At 47.0% G+C, this 17,210-nt stretch overlaps 1 protein-coding gene across 1 annotated transcript in view; it reads right to left on the reverse strand.

Moving 5' to 3' along the window:
• Window positions 1-17,210, reverse strand: part of LOC115201770 (AT-rich interactive domain-containing protein 4B) — a 42,213-nt gene that overhangs the window by 14,928 nt on the left and 10,075 nt on the right. The window contains exons 2-4 of the mRNA XM_029765659.1: window positions 10,136-10,246; window positions 4,366-4,626; window positions 2,871-3,017 (exon numbers count right to left, since the gene is read on the reverse strand). Of these exons, the coding sequence (XP_029621519.1) occupies window positions 2,871-3,017; window positions 4,366-4,626; window positions 10,136-10,246 (519 nt within the window). The remainder of the gene's footprint in view (window positions 1-2,870; window positions 3,018-4,365; window positions 4,627-10,135; window positions 10,247-17,210) is intronic.

Raw genomic sequence — 17,210 nt, forward strand, 5'->3', positions numbered from 1 at the left:
CAGTACTACAGGGATGGCCTTGGTCTCCAGCTACAGTACTACAGGGATGGTCTTGGTCTCCAGCTACAGTACTACAGGGATGGTCTTGGTCTCCAGCTACAGTACTACAGTACTACAGGGATGGTCTTGGTCTCCAGCTACAGTACTACAGGGATGGTCTTGGTCTCCAGCTACAGTACTACAGTACTACAGGGATGGTCTTGGTCTCCAGCTACAGTACTACAGGGATGGTCTCCAGCTACAGTACTACAGGGATTGCCTTGGTCTCCAGCTACAGTACTACAGGGATGGTCTTGGTCTCCAGCTACAGTACTACAGGGATGGCCTTGGTCTCCAGCTACAGTACTACAGTACTACAGGGATGGCCTTGGTCTCCAGCTACAGTACTACAGTACTACAGGGATGGTGTTGGTCTCCAGCTACAGTACTACAGGGATGGTGTTGGTCTCCAGCTACAGTACTACAGGGATGGTCTTGGTCTCCAGCTACAGTACTACAGGGATGGTCTTGGTCTCCAGCTACAGTACTACAGTACTACAGGGATGGTCTTGGTCTCCAGCTACAGTACTACAGTTATGGTCTTGGTCTCCAGCTACAGTACTACAGGGATGGTCTTGGTCTCCAGCTACAGTACTACAGTACTACAGGGATGGTCTTGGTCTCCAGCTACAGTACTACAGGGATGTTCTTGGTCTCCAGCTACAGTACTACAGGGATGGTCTTGGTCTCCAGCTACAGTACTACAGGGATGGCTTTGGTCTCCAGCTACAGTACTACAGGGATGGTCTTGGTCTCCAGCTAAAGTACTACAGGGTGGTCTTGGTCTCCTGCTACAGTACTACCGTACTACAGGGATGGTCTTGCTCTCCAGCTACAGTACTACAGGGATGGTCTTGTTCTCCAGCTACAGTACTACAGGGATGGTCTTGGTCTCCAGCTACAGTACTACAGGGATGGTCTCCAGCTACAGTACTACAGGGATGGTCTTGGTCTCCTGCTACAGTACTACAGTACTACAGGGATGGTCTTGGTCTCCAGCTACAGTACTACAGGGATGGTCTTGTTCTCCAGCTACAGTACTACAGGGATGGTCTTGGTCTCTAGCTACAGTACTACAGGGATGGTCTTGGTCTCCAGCTACAGTACTACAGGGATGGTCTTGGTCTCCAGCTACAGTACTACAGGGATGGTCTCCAGCTACAGTACTACAGGGATGGTCTTGGTCTCCAGCTACAGTACTACAGGGATGGTCTTGGTCAGCAGCTATAGTACTACAGGGATGGTATTGGTCTCCAGCTACAGTACTACAGTACTACAGGGATGGTCTCCAGCTACAGTACTACAGGGATTGTCTTGGTCTCCAGCTACAGTACTACAGGGATGGTCTTGGTCTCCAGCTACAGTACTACAGGGATGGCCTTGGTCTCCAGCTACAGTACTACAGGGATGGTTTTGGTCTCCAGCTACAGTACTACAGGGATGGTATTGGTCTCCAGCTACAGTACTACAGTACTACAGGGATGGTCTTGGTCTCCAGCTACAGTACTACAGGGATGGTCTTGGTCTCCAGCTACAGTACTACAGGGATGACTTTGGTCTCCAGCTACAGTACTACAGGGATGGTCTTGGTCTCCAGCTACAGTACTACAGGGATGGTCTTGGTCTCCTGCTACAGTACTACAGTACTACAGGGATGGTCTTGGTCTCCAGCTACAGTACTACAGGGATGGTCTTGTTCTCCAGCTACAGTACTACAGGGATGGTCTTGGTCTCCAGCTACAGTACTACAGGGATGGTCTTGGTCTCCAGCTACAGTACTACAGGGATGGTCTTGGTCTCCAGCTACAGTACTACAGGGATGGTCTTGGTCTCCAGCTACAGTACTACAGGGATGGTCTTGGTCTCCAGCTACAGTACTACAGGGATGGTCTTGGTCAGCAGCTATAGTACTACAGGGATGGTCTTGGTCTCCAGCTACAGTACTACAGTACTACAGGGATGGTCTCCAGCTACAGTACTACAGGGATTGTCTTGGTCTCCAGCTACAGTACTACAGGGATGGTCTTGGTCTCCAGCTACAGTACTACAGGGATGGCCTTGGTCTCCAGCTACAGTACTACAGGGATGTTTTTGGTCTCCAGCTACAGTACTACAGGGATGGTATTGGTCTCCAGCTACAGTACTACAGTACTACAGGGATGGTCTTGGTCTCCAGCTACAGTACTACAGGGATGGTCTTGGTCTCCAGCTACAGTACTACAGGGATGGTCTTGGTCTCCAGCTACAGTACTACAGTACTACAGGGAAGGTCTTGGTTTCCAGCTACAGTACTACAGTACTACAGGGATGGTCTTGGTCTCCAGCTACAGTACTACAGGGATGGTCTTGGTCTCCAGCTACAGTACTACAGTACTACAGGGATGGTCTTGGTCTCCAGCTACAGTACTACAGGGATGGTCTTGGTCTCCAGCTACAGTACTACAGGGATGGTCTTGGTCTCCAGCTACAGTACTACAGGCATGGCCTTGGTCTCCAGCTACAGTACTACAGGGATGGCCTTGGTCTCCAGCTACAGTACTACAGGGATGGTCTTGGTCTCCAGCTACAGTACTACAGGGATGGTCTTGGTCTCCAGCTACAGTACTACAGGGATGGTCTTGGTCTCCAGCTACAGTACTACAGGCATGGCCTTGGTCTCCAGCTACAGTACTACAGGCATGGCCTTGGTCTCCAGCTACAGTACTACAGGGATGGCCTTGGTCTCCAGCTACAGTACTACAGGGTTAGAAACGACATTTCTTCCTTCCTTTTTTTTAATTGCGGTTACCATAGCTCTGGTAGCAAATAAACTGTCAATTATGATGACTCACTCTCTCTCTCTTTCTTCTTGATGCGTTTGCGTCGTCTGTCGATGGACGCCACCTCAGACTTGAGAGACAGGTAGTGGTTCCTGATGTCCTGCAGCTTCTCCTGGAGGAAGGAGATCCTCTCCAGACTACACATCTTCTCCAGGTCCGCTAGGGGAGGAGAGGAACAACATTTAAAGGAGAGGAATCAGTGGGGTGTTTCAGAGTAGAAACATTGAAAGGAGAGGAATCACAGGGTTTTGCTGAGCTGACTTCCTGCAGGAGATTGGTGGGCGGAGTAGGAGAGGTGGGCGGAGCTGGGAGAGTGGTCAGTGCTGATAGGGTACAGCCACTGTTTCCCCATTCAGCAAGAGATTCCTCTCTCCATGCATACCTTGGGTTGTTTCGTTGTGGCTTTGGCAGTTGACACCTAATTTACTGACCTTCATGCCTCATCTGATTATTGTTGTGAGTTTACTTTATTTATCGGATAAATTATTTTTGTTATTCCTTTACTCAGTGTGTGGTTTCCTATTGTTACAATCTTGAGCCAGGTTGTAACAGAGAGGACTCTGTGGGGTGTTAAAGATTATAAACATTGAAAGGAGAGGACTCAGTGGGCTGTTTCAGAGTAGAACGCTAAACCAAACAGTATGAAACTAGTCAGTCCTCTATCCATTGCCCTCTGTGTGATCACAAAGGGTTCTGTCTGGCAAATCTACTTGTATAGTAACAGACAATCTGGTGGGATGTAAATGAGAATTCCTGTAGCTGGCATCAATCTAGAGGGGTTGAGGCTCTGTGAAAGACAGCCAGGGGTTGGTTGAGGCTCTGTGAAAGACAGACAGGGTTGGTTGAGGCTCTGTGAAAGACAGCCAGGGGTTGGTTGAGGCTCTGTGAAAGACAGCCAGGGTTGGTCGAGGCTCTGTGAAAGACAGCCAGGGTTGGTCGAGGCTCTGTGAAAGACAGCCAGGGTTGGTCGAGGCTCTGTGAAAGACAGCCAGGGTTGGTCGAGGCTCTGTGAAAGACAGCCAGGGTTGGTCGAGGCTCTGTGAAAGACAGCCAGGGTTGGTCGAGGCTCTGTGAAAGACAGCCAGGGTTGGTCGAGGCTCTGTGAAAGACAGCCAGGGTTGGTCGAGGATCTGTGAAAGACAGCCAGGGTTGGTCGAGGCTCTGTGAAAGACAGCCAGGGGTTGGATGAGGCTCTGTGAAAGACAGCCAGGGTTGGTTGAGGCTCTGTGAAAGACAGCCAGGGTTGGTTGAGGCTCTGTGAAAGACAGCCAGGGTTGGTTGAGGCTCTGTGAAAGACAGCCAGGGTTGGTTGAGGCTCTGTGAAAGACAGCCAGGGTTGGTTGAGGCTCTGTGAAAGACAACCAGGGGTTGGTTGAGGCTCTGTGAAAGACGGCCAGGGTTGGTTGAGGCTCTGTGAAAGACGGCCAGGGTTGGTTGAGGCTCTGTGAAAGACGGCCAGGGTTGGTTGAGGCTCTGTGTAAACTGTAGTTGGTATCGGCACACTTACACATCTGGAAGCTCCACTTGTAGACGGATGGTGTTCTGCCATGGTGCTCTCTGTGGTGAGGGTGGTGGCGGTCGGGGGCCCCATGCTGCTGCTCCTTGTGGTACTTATGGCTGGATGGAGGGGTGTGTCCCTCAACCTGTCTCTGGCTGAGACACTTGGGCGAGATGGACCCCTTCATGTCTGCTGCACCATGGGTCTTGGAGGCTGAAGACTTAGCCATACTCTCACCCACTAACTGGTCTTCACTGTCACTGCTGTGGGCTGTAGGAGGGAGGGGATGGCAGGGCAGGAAGGAGAATAGGGAGACAAAAGGAAAATATTAATTAAGTGGGTGTGATACCTACTCCTGTTGCCTGCTGCTTGGATTCCACCTGGCGATCTGTTCACCGTCTGCCCTGGCCTGTCTCCCCCTCTCTGTTCACCGTCTGCCCTGGCCTGTCTCCCCCTCTCTGTTCACCGTCTGCCCTGGCCTGTCTCCCCCTCTCTGTTCACCGTCTGCCCTGGCCTGTCTCCCCCTCTCTGTTCACCGTCTGCCCTGGCCTGTCTCCCCCTGTCTAGTACAGGTACCCCCACCACACTCCCCCCTCTCTACGAGCTTTCGCTCGCCTCCAGCACACAGGCACTGTTAGGGTGAGTGACTCTGAACTTAAAATGGCTAGCCCCAAGTCGTTATATATCTTTTTTAAATTGTGCATTTTGCTATTTGCCTCATGACTCCTGCATACTTTGTTGACTACAAACTTTCTTTACCCAACCGTGAGACCAACTGTTTGTACCCACACTCGGGATTCTGACTCTCTATTGGTTACAGACTTTTGGCCTCCCATCCTATTCTGACCACCTCTCGCCGGCTTTGTATTCATGTTACCTGATGAAATTGCTGTATAATATGATCTTGTTGCCATCTAATGCACATTCAGATGTCATAAATCAGCACTGCAGAGCTCTCCCTGTCCTCTGCCGGGCCTTGATTGTATTACTGCTGATGATATCTGGAAATGTGCATGTACACCCTGGCCCATCTACTGTTGCTAGCCCCAATTCTGACTGGTGCTCTGATATCTGCTTCACTGATTTCTGCTCCCGTAAAAGCCTGGGTTTTCTGCATGTTAACACTAGAAGCTTATTACCTAAAATGGACCAATTGAAAGTGTGGGTTCACAGCTCCAATCCAGATGTGCTGGTCATTACTGATGTGGTTAAGGAAGAGTGTTTTGAATACTGATGTTGACATTTCTGGTTATAACCTTTTTCAGCAAAACAGATCTTCCAAAGGTGGGGGAGTGGCAATCTTTACCAAGGATCGCCTTCAGTGCTCGGTTGTCTCCACCAAGTCTGTCCCCAAACAATTTGAGATGCCGGTTTTAAGCAATAACCTTTCAAATAAACTCAGCAAAAAAATAAACGTCCTCACTGTCAACTGCGTTTATTTTCAGCAAACTTAACATGTGTAAATATTTTTATGAACATAAGATTCAACAACTGAGACAAACTGAACAAGTTCCACAGACATGTGACTAACAGAAATAGAATGTGTCCCTGAACAAGGGGGGCTCAAAATCATAAGTAACAGTCAGTATCTGGTGTGGCCACCAGCTGCATTAAGTACTCCAGTGCATCTCCTCCTAATGGACTGCAACAGATTTGCCAGATCTTGCTGTGAGATGTTACCCCACTCTTCCACCAAGGCACCTGCAAGTTCCAGGACATTTCTGGGGGGAATGGCCCTAGCCCTCACCCTCCGATCCAACAGGTCCCAGACGTGCTCAATGGGATTGAGATCCGGGCTCTTCGCTGGCCATGGCAGGACGCTGACATTCCTGTATTGCAGGAAATCACGCACAGAACGAGCAGTATGGCTGGTGGCATTGTCATGCTGGAGGGTCATGTCATGAGCCTGCAGGAAGGGTACCACATGAGGGAGGAGGACGTCTTCCCTGTAAGGTTGAGATTTCCTGCAATGACGACAAGCTCAGTCCGATGATGCTGTGACACACCGCCCCAGACCATGACGGACCCTCCACCTCCAAATCGATCCCGCTCCAGAGTACAGGCCTCGGTGTAACGCTCATTCCTTCAACGATAAACGCGAATCCGACCATCACCCCTGGTGAGACAAAACCGCGACTCGTCAGTGAAGAGCACTTTTGCCAGTCCTGTCTGGTCCAGCGACAGTGGGTTTGTGCCCATAGGCGACATTGTTGCTGGTGATGGCCTACAAGCCCTCAGTCCAGCCTCTCAGCCTATTGCGGGCAGTCTGAGCACTGATGGAGGGATTGTGTGTTCCTGGTTTAACTTGGGCAGTTGTTGCCATCCTGTACCTGTCCCGCAGGTGTGATGTTCAGATGTACCGATCCTGTGCAGGTGATGTTACACGTGGTCTGCCACTGCGAGGACGATCAGCTGTCTGTCCTGTCTCACTGTAGCGCTGTCTTAGGCGTCTCACAGTACGGACATTGCAATTTATTGCCCTGGCCACATCTGCAGTCCTCATGCCTCCTTGCAGCATGCCTAAGGCACGTTCACGCAGATGAGCAGGGACCCTGGGCATCTTTCTTTTGGTGTTTTTCTAGAGTCTGTAGAAATGCCTCTTTAGTGTCCTAAGTTTTCATAACTGTGACCTTAATTGCCTACCTGTTTTTGTCTTAACAACCGTTCCAAAAGTGCATGTTCATTAATTGTTGTGGGATCCTTGAACAAGCATTGGAAACAGTGTTTAAACCCTTTACAATGTTAATTCGTAAACATCCAAATATCTTTGAAAGACAGGGTCCTGAAAAAGTGACGTTTCTTTTTTTGCTGAGTTTAGCTCTTTGTTGACTATTGCTGGATGCTATCGTCCTCCATCAGCACCGGCCTGTACCCTACCTGCCCTAAACACCGGCCTGTACCCTACCTGCCTGTACCCTACCTGCCCTAAACACCAGGCCTGTACCCTACCTGCCCTAAACACCGGCCTGTACCCTACCTGCCCTAAACACCGGCCTGTACCCTACCTGCCCTAAACACCGGCCTGTACCCTACCTGCCCTAAACACCGGCCTGTACCCTACCTGCCCTAAACACCGGCCTGTACCCTACCTGCCCTAAACTCTGGCCTGTACCCTACCTGCCCTAAACACCGGCCTGTACCCTACCTGCCCTAAACACCGGCCTGTATCCTACCTGCCCTAAACACCGGCCTGTACCCTACCTGCCCTAAACACCGGCCTGTACCCTACCTGCCCTAAACACCGGCCTGTACCCTACCTGCCCTAAACACCGGCCTGTACCCTACCTGCCCTAAACACCGGCCTGTACCCTACCTGCCCTAAACACCGGCCTGTACCCTACCTGCCCTAAACACCGGCCTGTACCCTACCTGCCCTAAGCTCTCTCCTGGCTCCTTACACTGTCTGAATTTGTCCTGCTAGGTGACCTAAACTGGGACATGTTTAAACCACCTGACCAAGTCCTAAAGCAATGAGACTCCCTAAATGTTTCTCAGATTATTACCAATCCCACAAGGTATCACTCCAAACACCCAGAAAAGGCTACTCTCCTCGATGTTATCCTCACAAATAATCCTGATAGGTATCAGTCTGGTGTTTTCTGTAATGACCTTAGTGATCACTGTTTTACAGCCTGTGTTCGTAATGGCTGCTCAGTGAAACGACCTGTCCTGATTTGTTATAGACGCTTGCTAAATAACTTTAATGAGCAAGCCTTCCTTCATGAACTGGCCTCTGTAAAATGGTATAGAATCAGCTTGATCTCCCCTCTGTCGAAGACGCTTGGACCTTCTTTTTTGATATTTTCAGTGTTAATGTTAACGAACAAGCCTCCATAAAGAAAATGAGAATTAAAAACCGGTTCAGCCCTTGGTTAAACCGCGATCTTGCAGAGTTACTCCACTTCAAGAATTGCATTTGGCGACAGGCTCAGCACAAGTATACTCAGGCTGACTGGCTGTCATTCAGGCAAATTAGAAATAAGTGCACTCAGGCTATCTAGAAGGCCAAAGTTACTTTAAGGAGCAGTTCTCTCTCTGTGGTTCTAACCCCAAGAAGTTCTGGAAAACGGTAAAGACCTGGAGAATAAACCCTCCTCCTCACAGCTGCCCATGTCCCTTAATGTTGATGTGGTTGTTACTGACAAGAAGCACATGGCTGAGCTCTTTAATTACCACTTCATTAAATCAGGATTCCTATTTGACTCAGCCATGCCTCCTTGCCCGTCCAACATTTCTTCATCTCCCTTCTAATGTGACTATCCCCGATGCTCCTCCCTCTCTTTCCCCTGCCCCGCTACAAAGTTTCTCCCTGCAGGCAGTCACTGAGTCTGAGGTGCCAAAGGAGCTCCTGAAACTTGTCAATAATCAACTGACTGTCTTTCTTGATGTCTATAGTATTCTCTCAGGTATGCAATCTGGTTTCCACTTTGGTTATGGATGTCACTGCAACCTTAAAGGTCCTCAATGATGTCACCATTGCCCTTGATTCTAAGCAATATTGTGCTGCTATTTTTATTGACCTGGCCAAAGCTGTTGATATGGTAGACCATTCCATTCTTGTGGGCTGGCTAAGCAGTATTGGTGTCTTTGAGGGGTCTTTGGCCTGGTTTGCTAACTACCTCAAAGAGTGCAATTTATAAAGTCATAAAATCTGCTGTCTCAGCCACTGCCTGTCACCAAGGGAGTACCCCAAGGCTCGATCCTTGGCCCCACGCTCTTCTCAATTTACATCAACATAGCTCAGGCAGTAGGAAGCTCTCTCATCCATGTATATGCAGATGATAGTCTTCCACTCAGCTGGCCCCTCCCCGGATTTTGTGTTAAATGCTCTACAACAAAGCTTTCTTAGTGTCCAACAAGCTTTCTCTGCCTTTAACCTTGTTCTGAACACCTCCAAAACAAAGGTAATGTGGTTTGGTAAGAAGAATGCCCCTCTTCCTACAGGTGTTATTACTACCTCTGAGGGTTTAGAGCTTGAGGTAGTCACCTCATACAAGTACTTGGGAGTATGGCTAGATGGTACACTGTCCTTCTCTCAGCACATATCAAAGCTGCAGTCTAAAGTTAAATCTAGACTTAGTTAACTCTATCGTAATCGCTCCTCTTTCACCCCAGCTGCCAAACTAACCCTGATTCAGATGACCATCCTACCCATGCTAGATTACGGAGACACAATTTATAGATCGGCAGGTAAGGGTGCTCTCGAGTGGCAAGATGTTCTTTACCATTCTGCCATCAGATTTGCCACCAATGCTCCCTACTGCAGCCCTCATTCTCCACATAAAACACCCGTTCTGCTAGTCACTTCTGTTAAGTGTCCCCAAAGCACACACATCCCTTGGTCGCTCTCTTCATTCAAAGACTCAATCATGGACACTCCTACTGACAGTTGCGGCTGCTTTGTGTGATGTATTGTCTACCTTATTGACCTCTGTGCTGTTGTCTGTGCCCAATAATGTTTGTACCCGGTTTTGTGTTGCTACCATGTTGTGTTGCTACCATGTGTTGCTGCCTTGCTATGTTGTCTTATTGGTCACTTTTTATGTGGTGTTGTCTCTCTTTTTTGTGATGTGTGTGTGTGTGTTGTCCTATATTTATATTGTATTTATTCTATTTTTTTAATCCCAGGCCCCTGTCGCCACAGGAGGCCTTTTGGTAAAAGTATTCCCCATTTGTAATTAACTGACTTACCTAGCTAAAAAAGGCCCAGATGCCCTAGCGGGGGGCCAGATTCCTCAGTACCTAGTGGGTCAAAGAGGGATATCACGCTCTTCCTTACCAGTTTTCCTGTTGTTCTTCTTGGGAGGCACTGAGCTCTTTCTGTTTGGCTTGGGTTTCTTTGCTGCTCCACCTGCCTGCTGTTCCTTCTGACGCTTGTGACTGGCAGACACTGGAAGGTGAAGACGGGAAGGACAGGGGAGACTGAGTGAAAGTGCATAAACAAAGCCTGTCAAAACATCTCCAAACTAAAATGGAAAGAGGAACAAGAGTACTCAATGTCTGCTCAGATTTCACTTTAACTAGACAAACTTTTCATCAAAATTTGGATACTTAACATAAAAAAGAAATCCCAAACAATGTTTTTTTTTTTTTACATTAAAATCACAGTGCAGTAATCACAAAACATATTTTCTGTGTTGTAGCCTAACTAGACAACAGGCTATAAAGGCCATGGGAAAGTTGGGTCATTTAAATAAAATTTAAATAAAACCAGAAGAGGTGAACTTTAGGCTAACTGGTGAATTTGCGAGGGATGCAAGACAGATTACCAAGTGTGTACGGTTCTGCTCTCTCCCTCGTGCTGGCTCGCCTGGGGCGTATTGATTACGCCGATTTTTGCTGCAAAACTTTTCTTAAATGGAACGAAACGGGGAGTAACTTGTAACTCTTTAAACTGTTGCATTTTATATTTATGTTAAGTATAAATCCACTACATGACCAAAAGTATGTGGACACCTGCTCATTGAACATCTCATTCCAAAATCATGATCATTAATATGGAGTTGGTCCCCCCCTTTTGCTGCTATAACAGCCTCCACTCTTCTGGGAAGGATTTCCATTAGATGTTGGAACATTGCTGTGTGGACTTGCTTCCGTTCAGCCTCGAGCATTAGTGATGTTGGGCGATTAGACCTGGCTCGAAGTCGGCATACCAATTCATTCCAAAGGTGTTTGATGGGGTTGAGGTCAGGGCTCTATGCAGGCCAGTCAAGTTCTTCCAAACCAATCTAAACAAATCACTTCTGTATGGACCTCTCTTTGTGCACGGGGGCATTATCATGCTGAAACAGGAAAGGGCCTTCACCAAACTGTTGCCACAATGTTGGAAGCACAGAATCGTCTAGAACGTCATTGTATGTTGTAGCGTCAATATTTCCCTTCACTGGAACTAAGGGACCCGAAGCATGACAAACAGCCCCAGATCATTATTCCTCCTCCACCAAACTTTACAGTTGGCACTATGCATTGGGGCATTCTCCTGGCATCTGCCAAACACAGATTTGTCTGTCGGACTGCCAGATAGTGAAGCGTGATTCATCACTTCCACTGCTCCAGAGTCCAATAGCGGTGAGCTTTACACCACCCCTGCCGACGCTTGGCATTGCGCATGGTGATCTTAGGCTTGTGTGCTGCTGCTCGGCCATGGAAACCCATTTTATGAAGCTCCAGACAAACAGACAAACAGTTCTTGTGGTGACGTTGCTTCCAGAGGCAGTTTGGAACTCGGTAGTAAGTTCTACACACTTCAGCACTCGGTGGTCCCGTTCTGTAACCTTGTGTGACCTTGACCACTACGCAGCTGAGCAGTTGTTGCTCCTACACGTTTCTACTTAACAATCACAGCACTTAAAGTTGACCGGGCAGCTCTAGCAGGGCCGAGATTTGACAAACTGCCTTGTGGCATCCTATGACGGTGCCACATTTGAAAGTCACTGAGCTCTTCAGTAAGGCCATCTTACAGCAAATGTTTGTCTATGGAGATTGCATGGATGTGTGCTCTATTTATACACCTGTCAGTAACGGGTGTGGCTGAAACAGCCGAATCTACTAATTTGAAGGTGTGTGTATGTGCATTTGGAAAGTATTCGGCCCCCTTGACTTTTTACACATTTTGTTACATTAGTCTTTATTCTAAAATGGATTAAATTGGGAAAAAAACAATCTACACACACTACCCCATAATGACAAAGAGAAAACAAATGTATTAATAATAAAATGTTCAAGTCCGGGCCACTCAAGGACATTCAGAGACTTGTCCCGAAGCCACTCCTGCATTGTCCTGGCTGTGTGCTTAGGGTCATTGTCCTGTTGGAAGGTGAACCTTCGCCCCAGTCTGAGGTCCTGAGCGCTCCTCATCAAGGATCTCTCTGTACTTTGCTCCGTTCATCTATCCCTTGATCCTGACTAGACTCACAGTCCCTGCTGCTGAAAAACATCCCCACAGCATGATGCTGCCACCACCATGCTTCACCATTGAGATGGTGTCAGGTTTCCTCCAGACGTGATGCTTGGCATTCAGGCCAAAGAGTTCAATCTTGGTTTCATCAGACCAGAGAATCTTGTTTCTCATTTCTCTCAGAGTCCTCTAGGTGCCTTTTGGCAAACTCCAAGCGGGCTGTCATGTGCCTTTTACTGATGAGTGGCTTTCATGTGGCCACTCTACCATAAAGGTCTGATTGGTGGAGTGCAGCAGAGATGGTTGTCCTTCTGGAAGGTTCTCCCATCTCCATATAGGAACTCTGGAGCTCTGTCAGAGTCACCATCGGGTTCTTTGTCACCTCCCTGACCAAGGCCCTTCTCCCCCGATTGCTCAGTTTGGCCGGGCGGCCAGCACTAGGAAGAGTCTTGGTGGTTCCAAACTTCTTCCATTTAAGAATGATGGAGGACACTATGTTCTTGGGAAACTTCAATGCTGCATACATTTTTTTTTTGGTCCCTTTCCCCAGATCTGTGCCTCGACACAATCCTGTCTTCGACCTCCATGGCTTGGTTTTTCTGTTATGACATGCACTGTCAACTGTGGGACCTTTTTATTGACAGGTGTGTGCCTTCCCAAATCATGTCCAATCAATTGAATTTACCACATGTGGACTCCAATCAAGTTGTAGAAACATCTCAAGGATGATCAATGGAAACAGGAAGCACCTGAGCTCAATGTTGAGTCTCATAGCGAAGAGTCTGAATACTTATGTAAATAACGTATCATTTGTTTATTTGCAAATAATTTGAAAATCCTGTTATCGCTTTGTAATGGCATGTAGATGGAGGATAAAAAAAAATGTTTGAAACCATTTTAGTAATGTGGAAAAAGGAAGTGGTCTGACTACTAGTCAAGTTTCACTCATTACAGATTTTTCTTCTATTTTCTTTACTGTTTTCTACATTGTAGAATAATAGTGAAGACATCAACTATGAAATAACACATGGATGTAACCAAAAAAAGTGTTAACTTGAAAATATATTTGAGATTCTTCAAAATTTTATTTATTTTATTTCACCTTTATTTAACCAGGTAGGTAAGTTTAGAACAAGTTCTCATTTACAACTGCGACCTGGCCAAGATAAAGCAAAGCAGTGCGACCAAAAACAAGTTACACAAACAAACGTACAGTCAACACAATAGAAACATCTATATACAGTGAGTGAGGTAAGGCAATAAATAGGCCATAGTGGCGAAGCAATTACAATTTACACTGGAGTGATATGTGCAGATGAGGATGTGCAAGTAGAAATACTGGTGTGCAAAAGAACAGAAAAAAAATATGGGGATGAGGTAGGTGGTTGGTTGGATGGGCTATTTACAGATGGGCTGTGTACAGCTGACGCTTAAAGCTAGTGAGGGAGAAATAAGTCTCCAGCTTCAGTGATTTTTGTAGTTCGTTCCAGTCATTGGCAGCAGAGAACTGGAAGGAGAGACGGCCAAAGGAGGAATTGGCTTTGGGGATGACCAGTGAGATATACCTGCTGGAGCGCGTGCTACGGGTGGGTGCTGCTATGGTGACCAGTGAGCTGAGATAAGGCGGGGCTTTACCTAGCAGAGACTTAGAAATGACCTGGAGCCAGTGGTTTTGGTGAGGAATATGAAGCGAGGACCAGCCAACGAGAGCGTACAGGTCGCAGTGGTGGGTAGTATATGGGGCATTGGTGACAAAACGGATGGCATTGTGATAGACTGCATCCAATTTACTGAGTAGAGTGTTGGAGGCTATTTTGTAAATGACATTGCCGAAGTCAAGGATCGGTAGGATAGTCAGTTTTACGAGGGTATGTTTGGCAGCATGAGTGAAGGACGCTTTGTTGCTAAATAGGAAGCCGATTCTAGATTTAATTTTGGATTGGAGATGCTTAATGTGAGAGTTTACAGTCTAACCAGACACCTAGGTATTTGTAGTTGAACTGTCAGAACTGTCCAGAGTAGTGATGCTAGTCGGGCGGGAGGGTGCAGGCAGCGATCGATTGAAGAGCATGCATTTAGTTTACTTGCATTTAAGAGAAGTTGGAGGCCACAGAAGGAGAGTTGTATGGCATTGAAGCTAGTTTGGAGGTTTGTTAACACAGTGTCCAAAGCTGGGCCAGATGTATACAGAATGGTGTCGTCTGTGTAGAGGTGGATCAGAGAATCACCAGCAGCAAGAGCAACATCATTGATATATACAGAGAAAGAGTCGCCCTTTGCCTGGACAGCTCACTGGAGGTGTGCCTAAAGTTAATTTGTGGAATTTCTTTCCGTCTTAATACATTTGAGCCAATCAGTGACAAGGAATGTTTATTTATTTCACCTTTATTTAACCAGGTAGGCTAGTTCAGAACAAGTTCTCATTTACAACTGCGACCTGGCCAAGATAAAGCAAAGCAGAGCGACACACACACACTATAATAATAAATAAACAAACACGCAGTCAATGATGCAATGGAAAAAGTCTATACAGTGTGTGCAAATGAGGTAGGATAAGGCAATAAATAGGCCATAGTGGTGAAATTGTTACAATATAGCAATTAAACACTGGAGTGATAGATGAGTGTGCAAGTAGAGATACTGGTGTGCAAAGGAGCAAAATCAAATAAATAATAGTATGGGGATGAGGTAGTTGGATGGGCTGTTTACAGATGTGCTATGTGCAGTGATCTGCTCTGACAGCTGGTGCTTAAAGCTGGGAAAGGGGTGGTATACAGAAGAAAGCCCTATTTGGTAAAAGACCAAGTCCATATTATGGCAAGAACAGCTCAAATAAGCAAAGAGAAACGACAGTCCATCATTACTTTAAGACATGAAGGTCAGTCAATATGGAACATTTCAAGAAATGTGAAAGTTTCTTCAAGTGCAGTCGCAAAAACCATCAAGCGCTATGATGAAACTGGCTCTCATGAGGACCGCCACAGAAAAGGAAGACCCAGAGTACCTCTGCTGCAGAGGATGTTCATTAGTCACCAGCCTCAGAAATTGCAACCCAAAGGAGGAGGACCCAGAGTTGCCTTCAGAGTTCAAGTAACAGACACATCTCAACATCAACTGTTCAGAGGAGACTGCATGAATCAGGCCTTCATGGTCGAATTGCTGCAAAGAAACCACTACTAAAGGACACCAATAAGAAGAGACTTGTTTGGGCCAAGAAATATGAGCAATGGACATTAGACCGGTGGAAATCTGTCCTTTGGTCTGATGAGTCCAAATTTGAGATTTTTGGTTCCAACCGCCATGTCTTTGTGAGACGCAGAGTAGGTGAACGGATGATCTCCGCATGTGTGATTACCACCGTGAAGCATGGAGGAGGTGTGATGGTGTGGGGGTGCTTTGCTGGTGACACTAATTTATTTAGAATTCAAGGTACACTTAACTAATTTTATTTGTCACATGCGCCAAATTAAACGGCTGTAGACAGTGAAATGCTTACAAACCCTTAACCAACAATGTAGTTTTAAGAAGAAAAAATTCATAAAAGAAAACAGAAAAATAACATAATTAAAGAGCAACAATAAAATAACTAATGAGGCTATATACGGGGGTACAGAGTCGAGGTAATATGTAGGTAAAGAAACAGAGTAGCAGCAGTGTAAAAATGGGGGTGGGGGGAACAATGCAAGTAGTCCAGGTAGCCACTTGATTAACTTTTCAGGAGTCTTATGGCTTGGGGGTAGAAGCTGTTAAGTCTTCTGGACCTAGACTTGGTGTTCCGGTACCACTTGCAGTGTGGTAGCAGAGAGAATAGTCTATGACTAGGGTGGCTGGAGTCTTTTGCAATTTTTTGGAGGGGACTTCCTCTGACACCGCCTGGTATACAAGTCCTGGATGGCAGGAAGCTTGGCCCCAGTGATGCACTGGGCCGTACGCAGTACCCTCTGCAGTGCCTTGCGGTTGGAGGCCGAGCAGTTGCCATACCAGGCGGTGAAGCAACCAGTCAGGATGCTCTAGATGGCGCACCTGTAGAACCTTTTGAGGACCCATGCCAAATTTTCAGTCTCCTGAGGGGGAATGGGTATTGTGGTACCCTCTTCATGACTGGCTTGGTGTTTTTTGGACCATGATAGTTTGTTGGTGATGTGGACACCAAGGAATTTGAAGCATGGTAGAGGCAGATTACCCACTGACCGTCGGATCCTTACAAGGCACCCCGACCTACGTCCCCAATATCTGTCTCTTCATGTGAATGACGGGATTTTGGGCCTTGTTGGGTGTCTGGAGTAAATCCTTCAAGTCCTACTCGTTAAAGAAAAAAAACTTTGTCCAGTACGAGGTGAGTAATCGCTGTCCTGATATCTAGAAGCTCTTTTCGGTCATAAGAGACGATGGCAGAAACATTATGTACAAAATAAGTTACAAATAATGTGAAAACACACAATGGCACAATTGGTCAGGTGCCTGTAAAACGGCAGCCATCTCCTCCGGCGCCATGGGGCATGTCCAGCATGGCTACCACAACATTCTGCAGAGATACGCCATCCCATCTGGTTTGCGCTTAGTGAGACTATCATTTGTTTTTCAACAGGACAATGACCCAACACACATCCAGGCTGTGTCAGGGCTATTTGACCAAGAAGGAGAGTGAATGAGTGCTGCATCAGATGATCTGGCCTCCACAATGACCTGACCTCAACCCAATTGAGATGGTTTGGGATGAGTTGGACTACAGAGTGAAGGAAATGTGGGAACATTGAAGCATATGTGGGAACTCCTTCAACTTTTGGGAAAGCATTCCAGGTGAAGCTGGTTGAGAATGTGCAAAGCTGTCTACTTTGAAAAATATAAAATACATTTTGAGGAAGATATAAGTCTCCAACTTCAGTGATTTTTGCAATTCGTTCCAGTCATTGGCAGCAGAGAACTGGAAGGAAAGTCGGCCAAAGTAGGTGTTGGC

The sequence above is a fragment of the Salmo trutta genome, chromosome 10 (genome assembly GCF_901001165.1).
Source record: "Salmo trutta chromosome 10, fSalTru1.1, whole genome shotgun sequence".
Taxonomy (NCBI): Eukaryota; Metazoa; Chordata; class Actinopteri; order Salmoniformes; family Salmonidae; genus Salmo; species Salmo trutta.